This window comes from Camellia sinensis, chromosome 1, assembly GCF_055761805.1.
Source record: "Camellia sinensis isolate YWXY chromosome 1, ASM5576180v1, whole genome shotgun sequence".
Taxonomy (NCBI): domain Eukaryota; kingdom Viridiplantae; phylum Streptophyta; class Magnoliopsida; order Ericales; family Theaceae; genus Camellia; species Camellia sinensis.
In genome coordinates this window covers 223,080,526-223,108,099 of record NC_138961.1, presented here as the reverse complement: position 1 = coordinate 223,108,099, position 27,574 = coordinate 223,080,526, and the positions used below count along the sequence as shown (strand labels likewise).

The following is a 27,574-nucleotide window of genomic DNA, read 5'->3' as shown; positions in this document are numbered from 1 at the left end:
TTAAGGTTGCTTTATTTGCCATATCATATTTTTAAGTGTGCTTATTAGCAATGTCTAAGAGATAGCAACAGAGTTCTCGAGGCTTTGAAAACATTGCCATATGATCTGCACCTTTGATCTCCTTCACGTCTTTCACTCCTCTGAGGCTTTGAAAATCATAAGGGTTCTTTTCTTGTATTTGAACTATAAAAGGATAAAATATTTCGAAGCAAAATCATAAGGGGGTAAAACAAATTTTGCCCTTGTAATTATTTTTATCTTTGTCTTTTTAAATTTTTACTCAAATGCATGATTTAAACACGACTTACATGTCAAATTAAAAAAAAAAAAAAAAAAAAAAAAAAAGCAACAAACAGGAAAAAAAGATACATTTATGTAGAAAGTTTGAAAACAATCACAACCAATGCAACAACAACAATTTTATTATCACAAATTAAAAGGGGAAAAATATCATGCTACAAGCAAAACATAGCACATAAAAGTCTTTTTAAGGTTGCTTTATTTGCCATATCATATTTTTAAGTGTGCTTATTAGCAATCTCTAAGAGATAGCAACAGAGTTCTCGAGGCTTTGAAAACATTGCCATATGATCTGCACCTTTGATCTCCTTCACCTCTTTCACTCCTCCGCTGTTTTCGATCATCCATCGTTGGTATTCCTCTGGTATTGTGTAATCTTCGTTGCACACAACAAAAACTCGCGTCACCGATCCATAACCTTCATTTGAGAAGTTATTTGCATGTGCCAAATCTTCTAAAAATAATGACCCTGGCCTCACTAATGTTGTTGCTAGTGTGAAATCCTATAAAAATAGCATATTAACTTCTTGTATGTTTAGAAACACAAAAAATAAATATGGATTCGAACATTGAAATCATATGGTAATATTTTTTTTCCTATGTTTAATTTTCACAGAGAGAGAGAGAGAGGAGGATGGCTTACTTGGATGGGGCATAGTTGGTAGAGTTTGGATGCCAGAAATTTGGGGCCAAGGAGCATTGATGTTAGGGGCATTTCAGGAGTACCATAAGATTCAAACTTTGTGTCCAACCATGATTCTGGGGTTGTCCCCTTAAGGCTCTGTAGCAAGAAGAAAATTAACCAAGAAACAGACAACTCAAAAAGTTTGTGAACTTCAATCTAAAAGTTTCTTATTCAAATAAAATAAAATAAAATAAAAACAACGACAACAACAACTCAATAAGTTTTCGTTTGAGAGGGGCAGTTTTTTGGGAAACTACCTGACAGAGTGTCAGATGAATTTTTTTTTTATAAATTAATAAAAAAATTATAATATTTATAATATCTTTTATTTATTTGTAAATAATTTTTCAGTGTAATTTCTCCCTTTTTTTAGTAGGAAAAAAATAATTGGATATAAATAAGTAACCACTGACATTACCGATATACATAAAGGATAGGACTTATTATATTCACGATAATGTTATATGTATTAATTAGTGTATATATTAATGTATTAATTAATGTTATAATATTATTAATGATCTTATTTATTATACAAATTATAAATATCAAAAATTTATAAAATTATGCCACATCATCTGTTAGCATACTAATATATACAATAATTAATACATATAGCATTATTCTTATATTAATAAATAATGTGCTGATACAAAACAGGATATATTAAATATTGGATAGAAATATTTTAAGTATTACATTATTCTTTTTTTAAAGTATTTACAATTATTAGATTATATTTCAAGATTTTGTATCATAAAATTTTCAAATTACTGCGATTGTTTTGGGACAAAGTATTTTTTAACATGAACTATATCTTAATTTTGAGTAATATTATGTTTATCATTAAAAATTTCATAAAGATTCTTTATCCTTAAATTAGTTTGTGGTGTTATGTTATGCAATCACATACACTAAATTACAATCTATCAATCATACTATAAGACAAAACTAATAAGTCTATACTATTTACAAACTAAAACTTCAAAATTAAACGCATCTATATATATAAGGAAAATGGACTGTTTAGTGAGAAGCCTTTTAAGAGCTCCAAACCCTCATTCTAATTTTCTTGATTTTCTTAATTTTAAATAATTACTTTTATTTGATAATCCTACTTCGGAAAAAAGAAAAAAGAAAAAAAAATGAGTTGTTTTACTCATATAAAGAGAATCTTATACTCTCATCCCATTTAGTGAGGAGCCTTGTGAGAATTTCAATATCTTATACTAATTTTCTTAATTTTCGTAATTTTCTTAATTTTAAACAATTAAGAAGATCTCCATTGACTAACTTTTATTTGAAAATCCCACATCGAAAAAAGAAAGAAAAAATGAATTGTTTAGGTTGGAATATAGTGACAGGTTGTGATAGTTTAAGTTGGAAGCTTTTATCATAGTTTAGGTTGATGGTTTACCAAACTGTATGTTGAAAATATGTCTCTCTAATAGGAAGCCAACTTATATAATTTAAAGGTTTTTTTTAATAATTAATATTATTATTATTATAAAAGGGTTTCAAAATTTGAAGGCCGTCACCCATCTCCCCCAATTAGGTCCAATTAATTATATTTTTAAAACAATATTTTACTCAAAATGAAATGATGCAAGTTAATTCCACAATTATGACCACATAGATGACAATGTAACAAGGCACATGTTAGAGAGGAGAAGATGTCAGTTGATTGACTTTGATTTATTTTCAGTTTTTATTAACAACATTCTGAACAAATGAAACTTTGATTTACTTTGAGCGAGACTATCATTTATAATCACGTAATTTTATTATATTTAATTTTTAAAAATAAATAATATATATAATTTTATAAATAGATCATATATTTTTATTACATTGAAATCACAGGAACATGACTTTAGAATGAATTTGATTTTTTATTTTTTTTAATATACATATGAGTTTACAAAATGATCGAGTATGCTAAATTCATCAACCTAAACTATGTCTCTCTAATTTCCGTTGATTAGTTTTCTTTTACTTTTTATTTTACAATTCCACATTGAAAAAAGAAAGAAAAAGTGAATTGTCTCACTTACATAAAGTGAATTTTATACTCTCATTTATATAAGCAAAAATAGATTTTTAGTGAGAAGCTCTATAATCAATGTCTCATACTCATTTTTTTAATTTTCTTAATTTTAAACAATAAAGAAAATCCCCATTGGCTAACTTCCATTTAACTTTTATTTTACAATCTCACATAATTTTGATTTTAAAAATAATTTTATATGGGATTTTGAAACTCTTATAATATTTAATTTTAAAATAATTACAATCTCACATCGAGAAAAGAAAGAAAAAGTGAGTAGTTTCACTTATATAAAGTGTTACAATCCCACATCGGGAAAAGAATGAAAAAGTGAATTTTTTTACTTATATAAAATGAATCTTATAAAGGGAGTTTTAAGGAAGAAACTTTTTAGAAAATCCAAACACTCATTCTAAAATTCTTGAATTTTCTTAATTTTAAAAAATTAAGAAAATTTCTATTGGCTAACTTCCATTTATCTTTTATTTTACAATCCCAAATCGGGAGGAAAAAAAAGAAAAGAAAAAGTAAATTGTTTCATTTATATAAAATGAATTTTATACTCCAATTTATATAAATTATTGAAATTTCTTAATTTTAAGCAATTAATAAAATCTCCATTGGTTAGCTTTCATTTAATTTTTATTTTACAGTCCCGCATCAGGAAAAAGTAGGAAAAAAATGAATTGTTTTACTTATATAAAATTAATTTTATGCTCACATTTATATAAGCAAAAGAAGATTTTTAGTGAGAAACTCTATAATCAATACCAATTTTTCTTTTTGTGTGTGTGTGTGTGTTTAAGAACACATGTAGAATACTCCTATCACCCGTGCTATGTGAAGGTGCTTTTGTAAATACAGTTTCAATCTGCAATCCAATGTGCATATCCATTTAACTTTTATTTTACAACCCCGCATCGGGAAAAGAAGGAAAAAGTGAATTGTTTTACTTATATAAAGTGAATCTTATACTCTTATTTATATAAGCAAAAAAAGATTTTTAGTAAAAAGCCTTATAATTAATACCATTTTTTTTTTATTTTCTTAATTTTAAACAATTAAGAAAATCTCCATTGGTTAGCTTCCATTTAACTTTTATTGTACAATCCTACATAGACGTTTTGATTTTAAAAATAATATTGTATGAGATTTTGAAACTCTTATAATATTTAACTTTAAAATAATTGCAATCCTACATCGAGAAAAGAAATAAAAAGTTAGTTGTTTCACTTATATAAATTGAATCTTATACTCTCATTTAATATTATAGTATTGTGCATATTTCAGTTCAAGATGGTTTAAATTTTAAAATAAAATTTAAAGGTTTTAATTAATTAATTTTGTTGTAAATTAGTTGGTCTTTTAACTTAGCCGATTAGGCTGAATCGTTTTTGTTTGAATGATTCACTGGTTTAACCACGGTTTTAGTTGTTTTATCAAAATATATTACTTAGATTTGTTTGATTTGAAATAAACTAAGGTTGACCTTATTAAAAATTGAACGATTGAGATTGTTTGATTAGAAATGAATTTCCTGTCCAAACAACTGTTAACTTTTATTTTACAATCCCACATCAAGAAGAGGAGGAAAAAATGAGTTGTTTCACTATATAAACCTTATGCTTCCATTTAATATTGTAGTGTTATGTATGTTTCAATTTAAAACTTTTAATTAATTAATTTTTGTATAAGTTGGTTCGTCCTTTGACCTAGCCAATAGGGTGAATCGTTTTCAGTTTGATTGATTCGCTGGTTTAACTGCGATTTTAACGATTTTATCAAAATATATTGGTTAAATTTGTTTGATTCGAAATAAATTAAAGATCAACCTAATTAAAGATTAAACTGCTAAGATTGTTTGATTCGAAATAAATTTTCTGCCCAAACAATTGTTAACTTTTAAACAATTAAAAAAATTCCAATTGATTAGCTTTCATTTAATTTTTATTTTATAATCCCACATTGAGAAAAAAAAGAAAAAAGTGAATTGTTTTACTTACAGAAAGTGAATCTTATACTCCCATTTATATAAGCGAAATTAGATTTTTAGTGAGAATCCTTATGATCAATATCTCATACTAATTTTTTGATTTTCTTAATTTTAAACAATTAAGAAAATCTTGATTCCGTTTAACTTTTATTTTACATAATATAAAAAAATAAAATATAATTATCATATTTTTATTAAATAATATATTATTTTATTCCGTACATAGTACGGGTGATATGCTAGTTTACATTAAGGTAAACCACTTTTTTTATTTTGTTACATATCACACTAGATTATTTCTTAAAATTGTTGAAAAATGGTTTTATATAGGCATAATTTTGAGCCCATTTTGGGTGGACCCCAAACGTCTTTTGGGGTGGGTCCGAAGAGGTGAAGTGGTGAAGACAGAACGTCAAAACCATTTATGAGTGAATGGGTAGTTGACGTCGTTTTCGGGTTTAACATTAATTTTTTAGATAAAATTCTTTTGAATTTTTTTAATAAAAATTATTGTGGGAATTTAATTTAATTCTAAATTCAAATTTTGAGTTCCTAAGTGGTTTCTTAAGATGTGTAATTTTAGAATTTAATTTAATTCTAAATTTAAATTTTAGGTTCCTTAAATGGTTCCTAAAGTTTGTACCTCTTTATTTATTTATTTAACTATTTCATTAGTTATATATATTTATATATATTTGAAATAGATTAAATAAAGTAAAGTTGCCTCAGTTTCTTTATTTGTCCACTAACGGACAAATCACTATTTGAATATTGAAGTTCAATTTCAAACGCTGGGTATTTGTTTGAAATGTTGCACCTATTCGGCTTGAGTTTCAGGTGTGTTTCACACCGGTTCGGCCTTATTTATATTCAACCTGTCCATCAGTTTTGATCCCGGGAAAAATTCAGTCTGTTTTATGATCCTCTTGCTGTCCAAAAAAAATATTGCATTTGTTTTTATTCTTCATTTATAATTTTAGGAAAAAATATTCAGAGAGTTAGAACACAGGTTTGGTTCGCCGAACAAGTTGTTTGGAGTACTACTACAATTTGTGAAGATCATTGTATCCTGTGAGATAGACGTCACTCAACCGCAAGTACCATAGCGGGGCGAATCTGTCTTAAGGACAGAGTGTCACACACTCGACTTGGTCTTGTAATTTTATTTGGTTCGACAAAATAAATCCGGTATGTTATTTATTTATTTTGTTTGAATTTATTTCTAGTTATTTTATTTACACTGAAGATTGTTCCAACAATCTTAAGACAGATTCGAATTATTCTGTTTACAGAATTTTTCGTTTGTTTTCCTTTTTCTTTCTTCGTAAATAATTTCGGAAGAAAATTATTTTCTGTGGATTTGCAAAATAATATTCTGGTTGGAAAAACAAATAGTGATTATATGCTATTTGACAGATAGTAGTAATATACTGTCTCTTTTCTTTGACAACAACTAGTAGTACGATACTGGTGTCATTAACAATTCAGAATATATTTTTGTGGAATTTTTTCAGAAATTAATTTTGGGTTTTAGAAATTATTTTCTGAGTTTTCATTAATTAAAATTCTGTTTCAGTATTTTAATTATTGAAGTGTTACTGAAATTAATTTTCTTGTGTGGAATTAATTTGGGTAAATAAAATTTTATTTTATTTCCAAATTAATTGAAAAATAAAAGTTATAGTTTTTATTTCTTTTATTTTACAGAATTTAATTTTCTGTGTGGAATTAATTTGTTTAAATAAAATTTTATTTTATTTTCAAATTAATTGGAAAATAAAAGTTACATTCTTGTTTCTTTTATTTTTACGGAATTTAATTCTGTGGATTTGGTTTAATTTTCTGTGTAGTGTAAATTCTAATTATAATTTTGTTTTATATATTAGAATTGATGGCTACTGAAACGAATGCCCAAACAAGTACTACTGTGGTGGCTGCAATGACGCCAACCCCCTCTCCTGTTGTAACAATACCGGTAAATCACGGTGAAAAGCCAGAGAAGTTCTTAGGAACTGACTTTAAAAGATGGCAACAGAAAATGTTGTTCTATCTTACAACTCTGAACCTGGCTCGTTTCCTCCGTGAAGATGCTCCTATCCTGAAAGAGGATGAAACCGACCGGCAAGTGGTTGCTGCGGTTGATGCTTGGAAACATGCCGATTTCCTTTGCCGGAATTACGTCTTGAACGGACTTGACAACACATTATACAACGTCTACAGTCCAATCAAGACTGCAAAGGAACTTTGGGAATCGTTGGAGAAAAAGTACAAAACGGAAGATGCCGGCTCAAAGAAATTTGTGGTTGGCAGATTCTTAGATTTTGTAATGGTTGATTCCAAAACTGTGATCAGCCAAGCTCAAGATTTCCAACTCATTCTGCATGACATTCACGCAGAAGGTATGTTTCTCAGTGAATCCTTTCAAGTTGCAGCCTTAATTGAAAAATTACCAAAAGGCTAGAAGGAATTCAAGAACTACCTCAAACATAAGCGCAAAGAAATTTCTATGGACGAGTTAATTGTGCGTTTGAGGATTGAGGAGGACAACCGCAATTCTGAAAAGCGGGCTGGTAAGCATCCTATGGAGTCTAAGGCAAATGTGGTGGAACATACTTCAAAAACCAAGAAACGAAAGTCTTCTGGAGAAAGTTCATCACAAGGCTCTAAAGGGGGGGATAATAAAAAGTACAAGTTTAATGGTAAATGTTACATCTGTGACAAAGAGGGACATCGGGCCAAAGATTGCCGTAGCAAAGGCAAAAGTAAGAAAAGAACAAGCAAGAAGCCTGCACAAGCCCACATGACCGAAGTGGATAATATTTCCAATGGTGTCGATGACATCAATCTTTCTGCAGTTGTTTCTGAGGCAAATCTTGTCGGAAATCCTAAAGAATGGTGGGTGGACACTGGTGCTACTCGCCATATCTGTGCCGACAAAAAGATGTTCACATCTTATTCTACAGTGGATAATGGTGAACAACTTTTTATGGGCAACTCCTCAACTTCCAAAGTTGAAGGACAAGGAAAGATTGTACTCAAGATGACATCAGGAAAGGAACTCACTCTCAACAATGTGCTGCATGTACCGGACATTCGCAAGAATCTTGTTTCCGGATCTTTGTTGAGTAAGAATGGGTTTAGGCTAGTATTTGAGAGTGATAAATTTGTACTTACTAAGAATGGGATGTATGTAGGAAAAGGTTACATGTCTGATGGCCTTTTCAAGTTAAATGTAATGACCATTGTACCATCAGTTATTAATAATACTACATCTTCTTCTTACTTGCTTGAGTCTTCAAATTTATGGCATGGTAGACTAGGACATGTTAATTATGGATCTTTGCGTAGATTAATTAATATGGAATGTTTACCTAAATTTGACATTGATTCAAATCATAAATGTGAAATTTGTGTTGAGGCAAAATTATCTAGAACTCCTTTTCATTCAATTGAAAGAAGTACGGAACCACTTGAATTAATTCATAGTGACATTTGTGATTTTAAATCAATTCAAACCAGAGGTGGAAAAAAGTATGTAATCACTTTTATAGATGACTATACTAGATATAGTTATATTTATTTAATTCGAACCAAGGATGAAGCTTTGGAAACTTTCATTCAATATAAGAATGAAGTTGAAAATCAACTTGGTAAGAAAATCAAGAAACTTAGAAGTGATAGAGGTGGTGAATATGAATCACCTTTTAGTGAGTTTTGTAAAGAACATGGAATAATTCATCAAACCACCGCTCCTTACTCACCTCAGCAAAATGGAATTGCTGAAAGGAAAAATAGGACTTTAAAAGAAATGATGAATGCCATGTTAATAAGTTCTGGATTACCTCAGAACTTGTGGGGGGAAGTAATACTTTCTGCTAATTATATACTTAATAAAGTACCCCGAAAGAAAGTGAATCAAACACCTTACGAATTGTGGCATGGAAGAGTACCATCCTACAAATACTTAAAAGTGTGGGGGTGTTTGGCTAAAGTGGCTATTCCTAGTCCTAAAAAGACTAAGATAGGTCCTAAGACCATTGATTGCATTTTCATTGGTTATGCCAAGAATAGTAGTGCATATCGGTTTTTGATTCATAAATCAGAACATTCCGAAATGCATGTAAATACTATTATTGAATCTCGGAATGCATCGTTCTATGAACATGTATTTCCGAATAAGATTGGACAAGAGACTAGTAATAAGAAAAGATCTTTTGATGCTATTACTAGTAATGATCAAGAACATGATCAAGAACAAGAGTTAGATCAAAATGAAGAAGAGGAACCTAGGCGTAGTAAACGTGCTAGAACCTCAAAATCTTTTGGTCCAGATTTTCTAACATATATGGTAGAAAATGAGCCTTTAACTTTTAAAGAGGCTATGTCCAGTCCTGAAGCTCCTTTATGGAAAGAAGCTGTCAACAGTGAAGTTGAATCCATCTTGCAAAATCACACTTGGGAATTAGTGGACTTGCCACCAGGTTGTAAACCTCTTGGGTACAAGTGGATTTTCAAAAGAAAATTGAAAGCGGATGGATCAATTGAAAAATACAAGGCAAGACTTGTAGTCAAAGGATTTAGACAAAAAGAAGGTCTTGATTACTTTGACACGTACTCACCAGTTACTAGAATAACATCCATTAGAATGCTAATTGCCATTGCATCTCTATACAATCTAGAAATTCATCAAATGGATGTTAAAACCGCTTTCTTAAATGGTGAGTTAAATGAAGAAATTTACATGGAACAACCAGAAGGGTTTTCTGTTCCAGGGAAAGAAAAGAAAGTGTGTAAATTGGTTAAATCATTATATGGTTTAAAACAAGCGCCAAAGCAATGGCATGAGAAATTTGACAAGGCAATGATGTCAAATGGATTTAAAATTAATGAGTGTGACAAATGTGTTTATATTAAAAACACAGATAAATGTTATGTCATTGTATGTCTTTATGTAGATGATATGCTCATCATTGGTAGTAATAATGACATGATTAAAACTACCAAGAAAATGTTGAATAAACATTTTGACATGAAGGACATGGGCATTGCTGATGTAATACTTGGTATGAAAATTACCAAAACATCAGAAGGATATGCTTTGTCACAATCTCATTACATTGAGAAAATACTTGACAAATTCAGCAAAGATGATGATCATCTTGCTAGAACTCCTGTAGATGTAAATTTGTATCTTTCTAAGAATGTACAGGAAAGTATTTCTCAATTAGAGTATGCCCAAATTATTGGAAGCTTAATGTACTTGATGAACTGCACCCGCCCAGATATAGCTTATGCAGTAAGTAAATTAAGTAGATATACGAGTAATCCGGGAGTAGAACACTGGAAAGCAATTATAAGGGTTCTAAGATATCTCCGATTTACTCGTAACATTGGGCTGAATTATACTAGATATCCAGCAGTACTTGAAGGATACTGTGATGCAAATTGGATATCGGATACTAGAGACTCGAAGTCCACCAGTGGGTATGTCTTTACTCTTGGTGGGGCGGCTGTATCTTGGAAATCTTCCAAACAGACGTGTATTGCTAGGTCTACTATGGAATCTGAATTCATAGCTTTAGACAAAGCAGGGGAAGAGGCAGAATGGCTTCGCCACTTCCTTGAAGATATTCCAATTTGGCCAAAACTGGTGCCTGCTATATGCATACATTGTGATAGTCAATCAGCAATAGGTAGAGCACAGAGTCATATGTATAACGGTAAGTCACGACACATTCGTCGTCTACATAACACCATACGACAACTACTCTCTAATGGAATTATTTCCATAGAATATGTTAAGTCTAAAGACAACATAGCGGATCCACTAACCAAAGGGTTAGCAAGAGAGTTAGTTGAAAATTCATCGAGGGGAATGGGACTTAAGCCTATTAAATAAGAGTTACCACAACGGCAACCCAACCTAGTTGACTGGAGATCCCAAGATCTAGGTTCAAAGGGACAACCGAGTTGTGATTGACTCAGAAGGATCACTGTGGAGTCCTACTCCTACCCATTTCTATGATGAAATAAGTGATGTCTGCAGCGATTTAGGTTAAGTAATACTTTTAATGATTCTTATATCTAGGTAAACCTAGTGGAGTATGGCAGGATATTTTTCATAAGAATCACCTATGTGAGTGTGAACTGGGCCGGTTCTATAAGATTTGTGAAGGGCTACAAGTCTTTAGAGCACTCATGAAAGACCAGGTTGTTCAGGGCCAAAATGAACACAATAGTGAGAACTAAACTGTGTCTGGGGATAATCTGTGTGAGTTCTATTGTCTTGGTTTACACAAACGGCTGAACAGTTCAAGACATCATGTTCACTGGTTAGCTAGTAAATCCGATAGTGTCTCACAAGGGAAGGTTCAAAGCCAAAAGCTACCTATCCTTTGCAGAATATTTTCAATTTCTGTACTCTCTCTGATTAGATCATGTTGTTGCATTTTCTCTCCGTCAAATTCCATTCATGTGGGGGATTGTTGAAAAATGGTTTTATATAGGCATAATTTTGAGCCCATTTTGGGTGGACCCCAAACGTCTTTTGGGGTGGGTCCGAAGAGGTGAAGTGGTGAAGACAGAACGTGAAAACCATTTATGAGTGAATGGGTAGTTGACGTCGTTTTCGGGTTTAACATTAATTTTTTAGATAAAATTCTTTTGAATTTTTTTAATAAAAATTATTGTGGGAATTTAATTTAATTCTAAATTCAAATTTTGAGTTCCTAAGTGGTTTCTTAAGATGTGTAATTTTAGAATTTAATTTAATTCTAAATTTAAATTTTAGGTTCCTTAAATGGTTCCTAAAGTTTGTACCTCTTTATTTATTTATTTAACTATTTCATTAGTTATATATATTTATATATATTTGAAATAGATTAAATAAAGTAAAGTTGCCTCAGTTTCTTTATTTGTCCACTAACGGACAAATCACTATTTGAATATTGAGGTTCAATTTCAAACAATGGGTATTTGTTTGAAATGTTGCACCTATTCGGCTTGAGTTTCAGGTGTGTTTCACACCGGTTCGGCCTTATTTATATTCAACCTGTCCATCAGTTTTGATCCCGGGAAAAATTCAGTCTGTTTTATGATCCTCTTGCTGTCCAAAAAAATATTGCATTTGTTTTTATTCTTCATTTATAATTTTAGGAAAAAATATTCAGAGAGTTAGAACACAGGTTTGGTTCGCCGAACAAGTTGTTTGGAGTACTACTACAATTTGTGAAGATCATTGTATCCTGTGAGATAGACGTCACTCAACCGCAAGTACCATAGCGGGGCGAATCTGTCTTAAGGACAGAGTGTCACACACTCGACTTGGTCTTGTAATTTTATTTGGTTCGACAAAATAAATCCGGTATGTTATTTATTTATTTTGTTTGAATTTATTTCTAGTTATTTTATTTACACTGAAGATTGTTCCAACAAAAATTTCATGAAAATAGATTATTTTTTAAATTTTTTTAAATTTTTTCGTAATATTTCTTTCATAACCTTAATTTTTCTTACATTGCTTTCCTCCGCCAACCAATAATTAACAAATTAGTAAGACGTGCCAAAATAATAATAATAATAATTAAAGACTGAAGGCAAACATTATTTTAATGTCTTTAATTATTTAAAATTATTGGATAATACTACACTACTTTGGGCTACGACCTCTTAAAGCGCGCGAATTGGGAGAAAAGCCTGCAAGCTTTGCACATAAAATGCAAAGAGACCTACAACGGGATAGATCCGCATTAATCTTACTATTTAAATTAATAGCAATCAAATTAAAACACTAGATATATTTCTTCCAACAACAATACAGAGAAAATATTATTTCAATGTAAGTGAGAGAAAATATTTATATATTAATGATAAATTTTATTACATTAAAAGTCAAATTTATAAAAGTTTCAATAGAATTGATATTTATTTTTTGGATAAATTACAAATACACCAATTGAAATTTATTTAAAATATGAATTACCCTCTATAGTTCTAGAAATTATATCCCGCCTCCTGAAATTTCTAATTTCCTAACAAATGATCATTTTTATTAATAAATTATCAAGTTAATTAATAATTTTTAATAATATCATAAATATATTTCAATTAATAATTCAAATAATTTTATTATTATATAGAAATACGAATTTTATTTTTTAATTAATTTTTTTTATAATGATATATTTATAATTTTTCAAATTACAAAAAATAATTCATATTTTAAATATGTCTTTCCCTTATTTTTTTTTTACATCCCACTGATTGGCTATTTACTCAACTAACGATTGCCTCGTTTCTAACATGGTTTGTATTGCAGCTTGAATTTGCAAGTGGGCCATTGATATTTTTTTTTGAGTTACAGGAAAATCCCTCTTCTCTTCCGCAGGTCTAAAGCAATGTCCCTTACAGAGATCATCAATGTATTTTATTGTTCGTTCTGAGTCAGAGATTATAATTTAAAAATTTGTCTCGACCTCTCAAGATAAGTTCGGCTTAAGTCAGGACTCATGCAGTGAAAAACATTAAACCTATATCAAGTACTGCGGTAACAATAACTTGAGACTAACCTCCTAATCAACTGCGCTGCACTCAAAAGGTTAATCCAAAAAATTTCAAACTTAAAGACTTGAGATCTTACCCCAAATACTTACCAAGTGCGCTAGAAGTCTTGGGTTAAGCCATAGATTTGTTAGTCCTAACAAACCAACCATTATCTCTGCTTCCTTATCTATTGTGTAAACCATTATGGATAAATTTGACTATTTTTTCACTTTGTCTTTAATTTCTTTTTTCCTGTTTTGGACTTTTATATTTTTTTATTTTTTTATTTTTTTAAATTTACTCATAAGTTAAATTTTATTTTAAATTAGACAGAAAATATTATATTATAAAAAAATATTATTATATTAAGAATAATGCTAGGCACATCATAAAAAGTTTTATGAAAATTATCTATCTTTGAATTACACACAATAAAATATCACACATTAAGATGATATTTCTTTCATATTGCCTAAAATTACTCTTGTATTAGAGTTTGAGTTTGGTCATAATGTAAATTATATATAATAAAATATTTGTATATTAAGTGACTATCAATATGTCATTTTCTATTTAATTTTGAAGATAACTTACCTTTTGAAATAAATTAAAAAAATACTTGAAACATAAAAAGCTAGAATAAGAGGGGGAAAAAAAATTATCTTTACACTGTGTTTGCTTGTGAGATTTAGAAAGGAAAAATGAAAAGGTAGGTAAAATATGAATAAAATATACCTACATTTTATCTAGTTCACACATCTTTTTCCTTTCCTTTTCCAAATTCATTTCCAAATCTTTCCACCAAATACAGCGTTATCGAATCTTAGTCGCTTCATTAATATAAAATATTATTCTAGCATTAACAATACTATGATCAATTAGTAATAGAAAAATGTTTGAGGGCCCAAAATCATTTGGCTCGAAATTGGCTCGAAACTCAAAACGGTATCGTTTTGGGTTTTCTTACCAGTAAAATGTAATAAAATTCTCTTACCGGTAAGATATATTACAATTCTCTTACCGGTAAGATAATCTAAAACGACGTCGTTTTAGATTCGGGGCAAATTCAAGCTTGAAAATTTCGGGTCAGTAGCAGTGTTGTTAATAATATGAACTTATCATTATTTCAATTTTTTTTTTAAAAAAAATCATTACTCACTAATGTGAATTTTTCTCAATTTAAAAACAACTTATTATTAGAAAACATGAGAATCAGAAATTTTAATTTTTACATTTTGATTATCAATTATTGTTAACTTAGAAAAAACTGAACCAAATAAATAACCCAATAAATGAAGTGCGAAGTAGAAAACAAAAGACCACAAATACGCGTATGGTGTATGAGTGATTTAGACGTTTCTAGCATTAGTGGCTGGGCCTTGTAATTGTATGACTATTTTTATATCTGATTCTGCAATCAATTTCTATATAATCTATACCTGTTCGATAACAAACGAGGGTTTGTGCACAGTATCGGGCATGAAAGCAGTGACGAAGACAGCAGTGGAGATTTTCTGGGGGAACTTGTCCATGGCAAGAGCCAAGTTCAAGCCACCAAGACTGTGCCCAACGAGAACCACCTTTTCGCCCGGAGGAAGCGATTCCATGACCTCCATCAACGGCACCGTATAGTCATAAAAAGTGCGAATCTCTTCTATCTTCTTCATGTTGATACCGGATGCTGAGAGGTCGAGGGCAGTGACCTTGTGGCCATGAGACTCCAACAGTGGTTTGAGCTTGTACCAACACCAAGCTCCGTGGCAAAGACCGTGTACCAGGATGAAATGGGTGTGTGTTTGTTGTTTGGCTGCTTCCATCTTTTTGTTTGTTGGTGATGGTGGGCCTCCGATGTGGATGGATGCTCCCTATCCTCTCTATATATAGGCAAGGAGCAGTGCAACATAGTGACGCACGCATATTTATAAATTCATTCACACAGTAATGTGTTATAGAAATTGGCGTCTATTATCATTAAGTGAATAATAAATTAAAACTAACACATATTTTATCATATTATTATGACTACCGGGTGGTGGCCTAGTGGAGAAATCAACTCGTCTTGGCATGATTCAGGGTCGAATTCTGAGGGGAGTGTGGAAGTGTTCTTTTTGAGACCCCCCTCTATACTCCGGTTCGAACCCTCGGCGGCCTGTGGGGTATAGTTGAACTTCTCTAGTGCCTCGGTGGTGGGTCCCTCACATGGTGGGGATTAATTCCTGACTGGCAACCGGTTACCCCAGAGTCAGGGCTCACGGGGCCGTGATGATACTTCAGAGCCCTTTTTCTTTCTAATAAATATATATATATATATATATATATATATATATATATATATATATATATATATATATATATATATTATGGATAGAATTGTAAATACATTTTGCAAATATTTTTCTTATTGCGGGATAAGGGGATAATGGGAAATTATTAATCCATTGCTTGCTCTATACACTACAAGAAAATCTATTATATAACACGGAGGCTTTTGCGACGGGGCACCTGCCGTCGCAAAAAATGAGTTTTTGCGACGCAGTGTAGTTGCCGTCGCCAAAAAAGTATTTTTGCGATGGTGTTTATCTACCGTCGACGAAAATGGCCTTTTGCGACGGGGTTTACCTCCGTCGCTAATAAATTTCACCGAAAAATGCAGGAGCATTTGCGACGCACGTATACCGTCGTAAAAAGTATTATTTAGCAACGGTAAAGAGTTGCGGTCGCAAATGGTGGACCATTTGTGACGGCATAAGCCCGTCGCAAAAAAAAAAATTGTAAAACGACGTCCTTTTAATTTGTTAATCAAGTATCATTTGCGACGGTGGTATGTATTCCGTCGCAAAAAAAAAAAAAAAAAAAAATTCACATCCCGTTTATTTCTCCCATTCACGGGGATTTCTCCCATTCGCGGTCATCCTAAAATCCCCAAAATCCCCAAAATCCCAATCCCTAAACTCACCAAACCAAAACCCCCAAAATCCTAATCCCAGAATCCCCAAAATCCTGAAATGAAAATCATTCAGTGCCAGGGTGAAAGAGGGTGAACGACGGCATTCGCAGATTGACGAGGGTGAACGACGGCCGTCGCCGGAGTGACGAGGCAGCGACTGTGAACGACGAGTGACGAACGACTGTGAACGACGAGTGACGAGGCAAGAACGAGGGTGAATGACTGCGAACGACGAGTGACGAGGCAAGACTGTGAACGACTGTGAACGAGTGACGAGGCACCTTCAATCCTTTCCATTCTTCAATTTGATTCCCACTTTAAGGTTGGGAAGTTTATAATATCAATTGATATATCCATATTCTTCAGAGATTGATATGTAGTTATCTGTGTATTTTTTAGACATTGATATTTTGATTTATTGACATATTTTATTATGATTTTAATTTTTGAATCTGGATTTCTCCCCAAACGATATCTATATTTTGTGATATATTGATATCATCTAGGTTGTTTATATCCTCTATTGATGTTATGTTTCATCTTTGCACTTTCCAATTGCCACCCACGGTCCTGTACTGAATCTAACATTTTTCTAGACATTGATCTGGGTCTTCGTCAATTGTCTTTGCACCATCATCCACCTATATGTTGAACTTTCTTTGTTTTTTTGCTTTTTGATGTAGACTTTCAACAACTCTCTTTATTCTTTTGTTTTTTAACCATGTTTGCCTAAAGATATTCCTTCCTCTGTCTCCGCACCCCCATTAGAAAAGTCCTTTGAAGAGAATGGGTTGGTATATACTATATACTGTGTTTTCTAACCCTTTACCTTAAACTTGCATATGTGGTACAGTTTTTGCATCTCTATGTTCCGTATCTTTTGAAAAATTAATTAAATTTTATTAAAGTATTACATGATATTATTTACATATTATTTCAAAATATGAAAAATTATAATATAATTCAAATGGGTTATTTTTTATTTTTTAGTTATTTAACATAGGTGAGCTAGTATGCATGTTAGACTCATAAATTTTTTTTGTTATGCAATTAGTCTAGGGCATTACGTAAACAATGTCACTCTCGCATTGTGCTATGAGATTATTAAATAAGTAATATTTCTTTAGAATATGTTTGAATCATAAATTTAGATAAAGGAAATAGTAAACAAATATAAATTAAATATTTTACCATTTTCTCTTATTCACATTTTTATCTAAATTTATGATCAAACACAACATTAATGACCTTGATATTATATGCCCTTTTGTAAGTTATTTATTTATTACCAAAAGCGACATTTTTGTAAAGGAAGAGGGTGAGGTGAGGGATCAAGTTGAGGGAACTGCCCCATTCCGGACCCATCTCAGTGATATGGGGTTGTGATTGTGAGCTCATTTTGGACTTATCTCGTTAATTTAAATTGTATATTTTGTAAAATTTATCAAATAGATCACTCATAAAAAAAATAAATAAAAATTGAATACTAATAGTTACTTGGACCATTCATAATCTTTGCACTTGCATTTCCAGAAACAAACTCCTAAACTCATTTGCAGTTGTTCCTCCTTTTCTTGTTTTTCATTTTCTGTTGAAAGTGGAATATTGTTTTGCAATAAAAACTAAAGAATTTTTTTTTTTTACCTTAGTTGCTCGAGGTTCATGGTTTATCTGGTTGTTTCTTTGTATTGTTTATTTTATTTGACTTCTTTGGTTTTATTTTTCTGCTCATAGTGCTGTTTAAAATGCAGGTAGTTTCTACTCTAAGAGTCAACCCGGAATTCAGTTTGTTATTCTTCAGTAATGATGCTCAGGTAACCTTGATGCTATTATATATTAATCTTTGTCTGGCCAGTAAAGGTGCCATGAGAATGATGCACTTCTTTAGTAGTGTTTAGAAGATTGCTAAATCCACAACCGTTATGGCTGTATCCAGATTCCACAGCCTCCTTTCTCATGTGGGGTCCACCTATGTGAGAGGGAACAATGTGGGTAAAGCCTAAAAGTTATGATTTTAGCAGTGGCATTGTTTTGTATTTTATCTGTTTGCATCTTGTCTTGTCATGACCAGATCAAAGTCTGGATATAGTTTTAGCTTAATCAACTTATTGCAATAATGCGGTGATAAATTCTGGTTATTAATATGTGTCATGCACACTGGTAGACCATATGGTGATAATATTTGTTCCTGAATTTCATCATTAATGTTCAAGCCTTAATTAGGATTGAACCTGTTTGCTGCCTAGGGCTTTTTGGTTTGAAAAATGAAGCTGCAGAAATTATTCACAGGCCTGCCAAAATATAAATGAAATACAAATATGTTATCGACCAAGTGGCAAGACTACTAGATGGTTCCTTCGCATGATGATGAGCATATTTAAACCTAATTGTGCTAAAGATGTTCAAATTGATCCCTGGATAAAGCTAATAAAAAAAAAAATTTGATGCTGGATAAAAACCATATTCAGAATACCTTCCGCAAATTTTCCTCAAGTAAATTGAAGTGGTTGTCCTCAAGTTTTGCACTTAATAAAATGATATTCTATGATGTGACCAAACAGTGGCTCCTATATTCTATGTTTTTTAGTTTCCAAAGAGTAGGGACAACTGTTCAAAAGTAAACATTATGAACCACTTATATATTGGATGTTTCATTCATCAATTAGTTATTATAATTTTGTAATTATGACTCTTACATTTGTTGTAATTATATTTTTTTCTAGGGCATATTTGTTTTGTATGTGAGATGTATATCTCCCAGTAAGTTTGCCTGAAGCAAATTAATAGTGGGAAACACATATAAGGGAAGTACAGATGATGGATAAGAGTTGGATTGATTTTCCAAATAGGATGTCGAGGGAATACATTAATGGGATTGATCAATTCCTTGTGTTTGCCTACACCAATAGGGTTGAAGGTTCGATGATTAGTTGTCCGTGTAGAAAATATGAGAATCGATACCATCTTGTGCGAGAGGGTATACGGAAGCATCTGATTTTGAATGGTTTTTTTAAAAAGTACAAACATTGGATTAATCATGAAGAATCTTACGTATCTCTGCATGCTAATCGAGGGAATGAAACATTGGCTAATTTAGACATTGGCGACGATATGGTTAGAATGATACAAGGGGCTGTGGGAAATCCACATGCCGGTACAAGTGTTGACAGTAATGAAGCACAGAGCACTGATCCCCATGCATCTGAATCCCAACTCGGTCGAAATGCAGAGACTGCAAACTATTTCAAACTTCTTCAAGATGCACAAAGTGAATTGTATCCGGGTTGTCAGAAGTTCACATCTTTGTCATTCGTTGTTTGGCTTCTACATTTGAAGGTGCTTAATCAGTGGACAAACAAGTCTGTTGACATGTTGCTTGAGTTATTGAATGAGGCGTTCCCGTTGGGTGTGAAACTCCCGGACTCATATTATAAAGCTCAAAAGGTCACAACAGATTTTGGCTTCACATATGAGACATGGGATGCATGTCCCAACAGTTGCATGTTGTTTCGAAACAAGGACGCCAATCTTGATAAATGTGTCATATGCAACAGTTCAAGATGGAAATCAAATGGTGATGGTGGTTCAAATGGTCCTCACAACGGTGGCAAACAAATAGCTACAAAACAAATGAGGTATTTTCCTTTAAAGCCAAGGTTGCAGAGGCTGTTTATGTCATTCAAGACGGCTAAGTTAATCAGATGGCATGCAGAGGAACGAACTAATGACGGTGTCTTTAGGCATCCTGCAGACTCCCTTGCATGGAAAGATTTTGATCGTCGGAATATTGACTTTAGTAATGATTGCCGAAGTGTAAGGCTTGGCTTAGCATCTGATGGTTTTAACCCATTCAGGACGATGAACATAGTTCATAGCACTTGGCCTGTTGTACTCATTCCATACAACTTGCCACCATGGATGTGCATGAAATAACCATTTCTAATTTTATCTGTGCTTATTGACGGCCGGAAAGGACCTGGTGACAAGATTGATGTGTATATGAAATCGTTGATTGAGGAGTTGAAAGAACTATGGAATGACGGTGTCTCCACATTTGATGCATCAACAAATCAAATGTTTCAAATGCATGCAGCTTTACTGTGGACAATTAGTGATTTTCCTGCATATACAAACTTGTCAGGATGGAGTACTAAAGGCGAATATGCATGTCCTTGTTGCAATAGAGAAACTACATCGTGTTGGTTGAAGCATAGTAGGAAACAATCATACTTGGGTCATCGCAGATTTTTACCTAATGGCCATAAATTCCGAAAGGATAAAGTATCATTTGATGGTAGTCGGGAAGTCAGATTCACACCAAAATTGTTGTCTGGAACTGAGATGCTGCTACAATTAGAATCTGAGGGTATTTTAACCCAATACAAGAGGAATGACCTTAAGGAAAGGCATAGGAGACAAGTAGAGAAGGAGAAAGCTGGACATCGCACCCATAACTGGAAGAAAAAGAGTATCTTCTATGAACTGCCATATTGGGAGCACAATCTAATTAGACATAACCTCGATGTGATGCATATAGAGAAGAATGTTTGTGATAATGTGTTGTGGACAATATTAGGGGTTGCAGGAAAATTGAAGGATGGTGATAATGCTCGGCGTGATTTACAAGAAATGAATATTAGAAAACCCCTGCATTTGCAGTTAAGAGAGTCGAATAAAGCTTATTTACCACCGGCACAATTCACGATGACCAAGGATGAGAAAGATTTGTTCTTGAAAGTATTGAAGGAAGTTAGAGTTCCCGACGGGTATTCATCCAATATATCGCGTCGTGTGCGCTTACATGATAGAAGTATTGGGGGTCTTAAGAGCCACAATAGTCATATTCTGATGCAACAACTAATTCCATTGGCCATTCGAAGGTCGTTATCGAAGAATGTAATTGAACCTTTGATTGAATTGAGCAATTTCTTTAGACAATTGTGTTCCAAAGTCGATCGTGCGACAGATTTGCAATATATTCAAGATCGTATCGCCGTAACACTTTGTCATCTAGAGAAAATATTTCCTCCTACTTTTTTTGATATAATGGAGCACTTGCCTATACATCTAGTTGACGAAGCATTATTGGGTGGAGCGATTCAGTTTCGATGGATGTATCCAATTGAGAGGTATCTTCTTACTTTGAAGCAATATGTGCGTAATAGAGCTCGTCCAGAAGGTTCAATTGCTAAAGGATATCTTATGGAAGAATGCATGAATTTTTGTGCACAATATCTCAATGATGTGGAAACTAAATCTAATCGACCCACGAGGAACTACAGTGGTGATGATAATCTGGGTCGTGCTGTTGGTGAAATCACAAGCTTTTATCTTGATAACACTTCTTGGGTACAAACTCATCGGTATGTCTTATTCAATACAGCCGCGGTTTAACCATTCATAAAGTAAGTTATGTCACTCACTCAATATTTTATTATGTTTCATTGAATTTTGAACCAAATTTTGTTTTTGATAAAATTTCAATTTACACAGCAAACACCTTGAAGAACTTAAGGTCAAAATGCCTCGTGTTGACGATCATCAGCTTCGGCGTGAACATTTTGAAACTTTTCACATTTGGTTCAAGGAACATGTATGTATTTAAATCTACAGATTCTATTTACCTAAGTCGAACTATATTTTAAATTTTACAATTTTTATTATTTAAAATAGGTTCAAACTTTGCGAAGGACTAGTGATGTCACATTTTTTGAAGAGATTACTGTATTGGCAAATGGTCCTCATAACCTGGCAAGGAGGTTCAATGGGTATATAATGAATGGGTTTCGGTATCGAGTAAAGGCCATGGATGACCGTCGAGCCACACAAAATTGTGGTGTAGCTTTGAAGGCAGATACCATAAGTTATGCTAGTCGGAAAGACAAGAATCCTCGTGTGGGGTTTGTGTACTATTATGGATAATTGACAGATATTGTTGAGATTCGATATTCCAATGAGAAGAAGCATGTGTTGTTTAAGTGTGATTGGATTGACAACATTCACGGGAAGATACAAGATGTCTTTAATTTCACGTTAGTCAACTTCAATCATTTGTTGTATCGAGATGATCGAATTACTAATAAACCTTTCATCTTGGCATCCCAAGCAGAGCAAGTTTGGTATGTTGCAGACCCGTTACAACCAGACTGGCAAGTGGCGGTGAAGATGTCTCAAAGAGGTTTATTTGATATGAGTTCGACTGATCCACAAATTGAGCCATATATGAGCCAACAATTGGAAGAAAATATAATGCTTCGTGATGAAGAAGTTGGTTGGGTGAGGGAAGCCGTAGAAGGGGAAACAGTTGATGTTCAAATAGGTTGATATTTAATCAACATCAGTAATTCACTTAAGGCCAAGGTTGTAGTTAATCATCAGTTTCTTAATTTACTTTGTCTTTGTAATTGTATTAGTTCAATTAATGTCATATTATAGTTGATGACAAACCATTATCTATGTTTCTAATTAATGTTATATTGTTTACAGATTATTATGGGAAGGAAGAGGAAACCTGATCATCCCCGGCGCATGATGTCCGATGTGGTACGTAAGAGGACATCAGTGGCACCACCATCAGAGGAGGCATCACATCGACCACCATCAGAAGGGCCATTAGTGCCACCATTAGAGGAGGCATCACAGCGAGCACCATTAGTGCCACTGCATCGACCACCATTAGTGGCACCATAGCAGCTATCATCTACTCAGCCACCACGCCTACCATTGGTGCGTCCATCATCAGTGGCACCACCATTAGAGGAGGCATCACAGCGAGCACCATCAGAGGGGCCATTAGTGCCACCGCATCGACCCCCATCAGTGGCACCACACCAGCTATCATCTACTCAGCCTCTAGGCCTACCATCGGTACGTCTACCATCAGTGGCACCGCAGCAGCTATCATCCCGACTAGAGTCATCAGCTTATGAGCCATCCGCAGGTATATAAATTTGCTTTGATTTGTATGAAAATTATTTAAATATATATTTATTTGTTCTCATTACATATAACTTGTTTATTTTCATTGTATTTTTCAGATCCTTCGACTTCTTCACAGCCTCACTCAGGTATAAGAAATTGATTTGTATTGACATTATTTAAATTTGCATTTGTTTATTATCATTGCATATTTTTTATTCTTATTGTATCTCATAGGTCATGTTAGTTCTTCATCAACCTCGAGTAGGCGTGGTAGAGGATGTGCCAAGGGCATTAGGGAGTGGGGTACTGGTACCAAATTGGACATACAATTTGATGAAAATTAATGTCCAATAGGGGATAACGTGTCTAAGTTAACTACTCAACTTGGCATTATTGTGCGAAATGGTAACATTGTTCCTCTTACTTTTCTTGACTGGAACACTGTGCCTGATGATATTCTTGATGCTATCTGGAAGGATGTGAAGGTAAAAGTATATTTTTGTCCAAAAATTTAAATTCCAAAATTGTGTTATTATTATTTAAACCTTGAAATTGTGTTTTATAGGACAATTTGAATATATGTCCAGAGGAGTACAAGCCAATCTGCATGAAAAACTGTAACAGCATATGGAAGGATCACAAGAATAAGATTAAGTGTAAGTATTTCAAGCCTACAAGTGAAGATCCTAATCTGAAGGATGATGTTCCTTTGCACATTGTGCCAAGCCAGTGGGAAGAACTTGTGCAGTATTGGCGTACTTCTGATGCTGAGGTATACAAATAAGTTATATGTATGATATGTAAACATACAAATCATATTTATATACTTACATTTGTTGAACCTATTATAGAAAATTGCAACTAGGAACGCTAAAAATCGGCGAGCTCACGGCATAGCTCATACCACAGGGCATACTACTTTCGCTCAAATACGGCATGAGGATTATATTTTACTATTTTATTTTTGTATATAAATAAACATTGTATATTTACAAATTATTTGGATTCTAATTTTTATATTTCTAAAAAAATGTAGATGACCAATAAGGTGGAGTCTACTGATAAGATGAATATTTGGCTTATGACACGTAGAGCAGATGACTCAGAGGTTATCCAGACCTTGGTAGTTTCCAAACACCTTTGATTGTATTTAAAGTTTATTTTTTATTTTTTGTGTTAACCATATTAATTTGGCATATACTTGTATTTCTTATTCAATACAGGATGAGTTTAATGGCCAACTCTCTATGCTACCTGAGGATTGTCGGACTTTGGAGGCTAGGAATGCCATTTTCCATGAGTTGATAGGTCATGACAATCATGGATATTGTCGCACATACTGGAGAACTGTGCCTCGGAGAGCAGTGTATAAAGATGGTGTAGGGCCATCACAGTCAGCACCCCAGCCATCGACTATTGTTCAGATCACCTAGCAAGTTCGTGCTGAGCCAAGGGATGAGTTGAGGGAGGAGCTGAGGGAGGAGATGAGAGAAGAGTTCTCTACACATTTACAGCAGCTGAGAGCTGAGATGATGGCCTTTGTGTCACAGGGGGCAAGTATGGATCCTAACAGACAGGTTCGATATAAATTAAATTGTTTGATAGTTAAATTGTCACACAACATTATGTATAAAATTCGAATATGATTAACACATTATGCATGACTATCATAGGCTCCTGATGCATCGAGTGGCCACCGGGCATTTAGGGAATCTGCAGAAGACGAGAATCCATATACACCACCACCAGAAGATCAGGTATAAAATGTAACTTTACATTCTAAGCTAAAATGTATATTTGCATTCTTTGCATTCTAAGCTAATAGAGTTGTGGGAGAAGACGGGACTCAAATTGGGTTCCCGGATTAGGAGTTAGAGATGGATTTCACTATAGGCAAACTATTTCTTTAAAAAACTTGAATTCGAGGTGTTAATGCCCCAAAATCACCAAAAGGGGTCGGATTGGCACGAAACTTGGCACACACGACCACCTAAGAACGAAAGACTTGTGGGAGAAGACAGGACTCCAATCGGGTTCCCGGATTAGGAGTTAGAGATGAATTTCACTCTAGGCAAACTAGTTCTTTAAGAAACTTGAATTCGAGGTGTTAACGCCTCAAAATCACCAAAAGGGATCGGTTTAGCACGGAACTTGGCACACACGACCGCCTAGGCACGAGAGACTTGTGGGAGAAGACGGAACTCCAATCGGGTTCCCGAATTGGGAGTTAGAGCCGTATTTCGGTTTAGGCAAACTAGTTCCTTAAGAAACTTAAATTCGATGTGTTGACGCCCCAAAATCACCCAACGGGGTCGGATTGGCACGAAACTTGGCACACACGACCGCCTAGGCACGAGAGACTTGTGGGAGAAGACGGGACTCCAATCAGGTTCCCGGATTAGGAGTTAGAGATGAATTTAACTCTAGGCAAACTAGTTTTTTAAGAAACTTGAATTCGAGGTGTTAATGCCTCAAAATCACCAAAAGGGGTCGGTTTAGCACGGAACTTGGCACACACGACCGCCTAGGCACGAGAGACTTGTGGGAGAAGACGGAACTCTAATCGGGTTCCCGGTTTGGGAGTTAGAGCCGTATTTCGGTTTAGGCAAACTAGTTCCTTAAGAAACTTAAATTCGAGGTGTTGACGCCCCAAAATCACCAAACGGGGTCGGATTGGCACGAAACTTGGTACACACGACCGCCTAGGCACGAGAGACTTGTGGGAGAAGACGGGACTCCAATCGGGTTCCCGGATTAGGAGTTAAAGACGAATTTCACTCTAGGCAAACTAGTTCTTTAAGAAACTTGAATTCGAAGTGTTAACGTCCCAAAATCACCAAAAGGGGTCGATTTAGTACGGAACTTGGCACACACAACCGCCTAGGCACGAGAGACTTGTGGGAGAAAACGGAACTCCAATCGGGTTCCCGGTTTCGGAGTTAGAGCCGTATTTCGGTTTAGGCAAACTAGTTCCTTAAGAAACTTAAATTCGAGGTGTTGACGCCTCAAAATCACCAAACGGGTTCGGATTGGCACGAAACTTGGCACACACGACCGCCTAGGCACGAGAGACTTGTGGGAGAAGACGGGACTCCAATCGGGTTCCCGGATTAGGAGTTAGAGACGGATTTCACTCTAGGCAAACTAGTTCTTTAAGAAACTTGAATTTGAAGTGTTAACGTCCCAAAATCAACAAAAGGGGTCGGTTTAGCACGGAACTTGGCACACACAACTGCCTAGGCACGAGAGACTTGTGGGAGAAGACGGAACTCCAATCGGGTTCCCGGTTTGGGAGTTAGAGCCGTATTTCGGTTTAGGCAAACTAGTTCCTTAAGAAACTTAAATTCGAGGTGTTGACGCCCCAAAATCACCAAACGGGTTCGAATTGGCATGAAACTTGGCACACACGACCACCTAGGCACGAGAGACTTGTGGGAGAAGACGGGACTCCAATCAGTTTCCCGGTTTGGGAGTTAGAACCGTATTTCGGTCTAGGCAAAGTAGTTCCTTAAGAAACTTGAATTCGAGGTGTTGACGCTCCAAAATCACCAAAACGGGTCGGTTTAGCACGAAATTTGGCACACATGATCGCCTAGGCACAAGAGACTAGTGGGAGAAGACGAGACTCGAATCGGGTTTCCGGGTTGGGAGTTAGGGTCGGATTTCTATCTAGCCAAAATTATTTACTTAACTATCTTTGTAATTATATAGTAATTAATTTTTTATGTTTTTTTGTAATTAAAATATTAACACATAATTATATTATCATTAATTATTTTTATTTTTTATTTTCAGATATTTCCTGAGTAGCTGTTTGCTTCTTGTGGAATGCAGCCATGTAAAGATTGCGGCGAACTTTTGTTTTTTTAACCCACGGAAGAATTATGAAGAAAACTTTTATTTTTGATTTATGTTATTTAGATTTGTGAACAACATTATGTATGTATTATGCAAAATTATATGGTTGGATAATTTTGATGATGTGTTGTTATGAATGGAAGAGTATTTTAATTATAGATGAAATTTTATTTATATACAGGAATTTTTATATTATTATATAATTATCGATTTTTTTAGCTATTTTTATTTAATACAGGTAATTTGCATATTTTTAATAATTTTATTGCAGCATTTTTGTTA

The 27,574-nt window shown here is 33.8% G+C and overlaps 1 protein-coding gene and 1 long non-coding RNA gene across 2 annotated transcripts; one reads left to right on the top strand and one right to left on the bottom strand.

Annotated features, from left to right (window-relative positions):
• Positions 1-404: 404 nt before the first annotated feature.
• LOC114314825 (salicylic acid-binding protein 2) lies at positions 405-15,515 on the bottom strand. Its single transcript, XM_028261310.2, has 3 exons — positions 15,006-15,515; positions 944-1,081; positions 405-803 (listed from the first exon to the last, which is right to left on the bottom strand). The coding sequence occupies exons 1-3, from the start codon at positions 15,381-15,383 to the stop codon at positions 519-521; spliced, it is 801 nt and encodes a 266-aa protein (XP_028117111.2). The 5' UTR covers positions 15,384-15,515; the 3' UTR covers positions 405-518.
• A 9,383-nt stretch (positions 15,516-24,898) lies between these two features.
• Positions 24,899-27,298, top strand: LOC145790629 (uncharacterized). The gene is made up of 3 exons (XR_014329497.1): positions 24,899-25,011; positions 25,108-25,191; positions 27,230-27,298. It is a non-coding gene; the product is annotated as an uncharacterized LOC145790629 (long non-coding RNA).
• The last annotated feature ends 276 nt before the right edge of the window (positions 27,299-27,574 follow it).

Excerpts from the sequence above, each read along its gene's own strand:
- LOC114314825 (XM_028261310.2), bottom strand. The coding sequence starts at position 15,383 with ATGGAAGCAGCCAAACAACAAACACACACCCATTTCATCCTGGTACAC. Across the intron at positions 1,082-15,005 it reads CCTCGTTTGTTATCGAACAG|AGCCTTAAGGGGACAACCCC; the intron begins GTATAGATTATA and ends TTCTTGCTACAG. Across the intron at positions 804-943 it reads ACCAACTATGCCCCATCCAA|GATTTCACACTAGCAACAAC; the intron begins GTAAGCCATCCT and ends CTATTTTTATAG.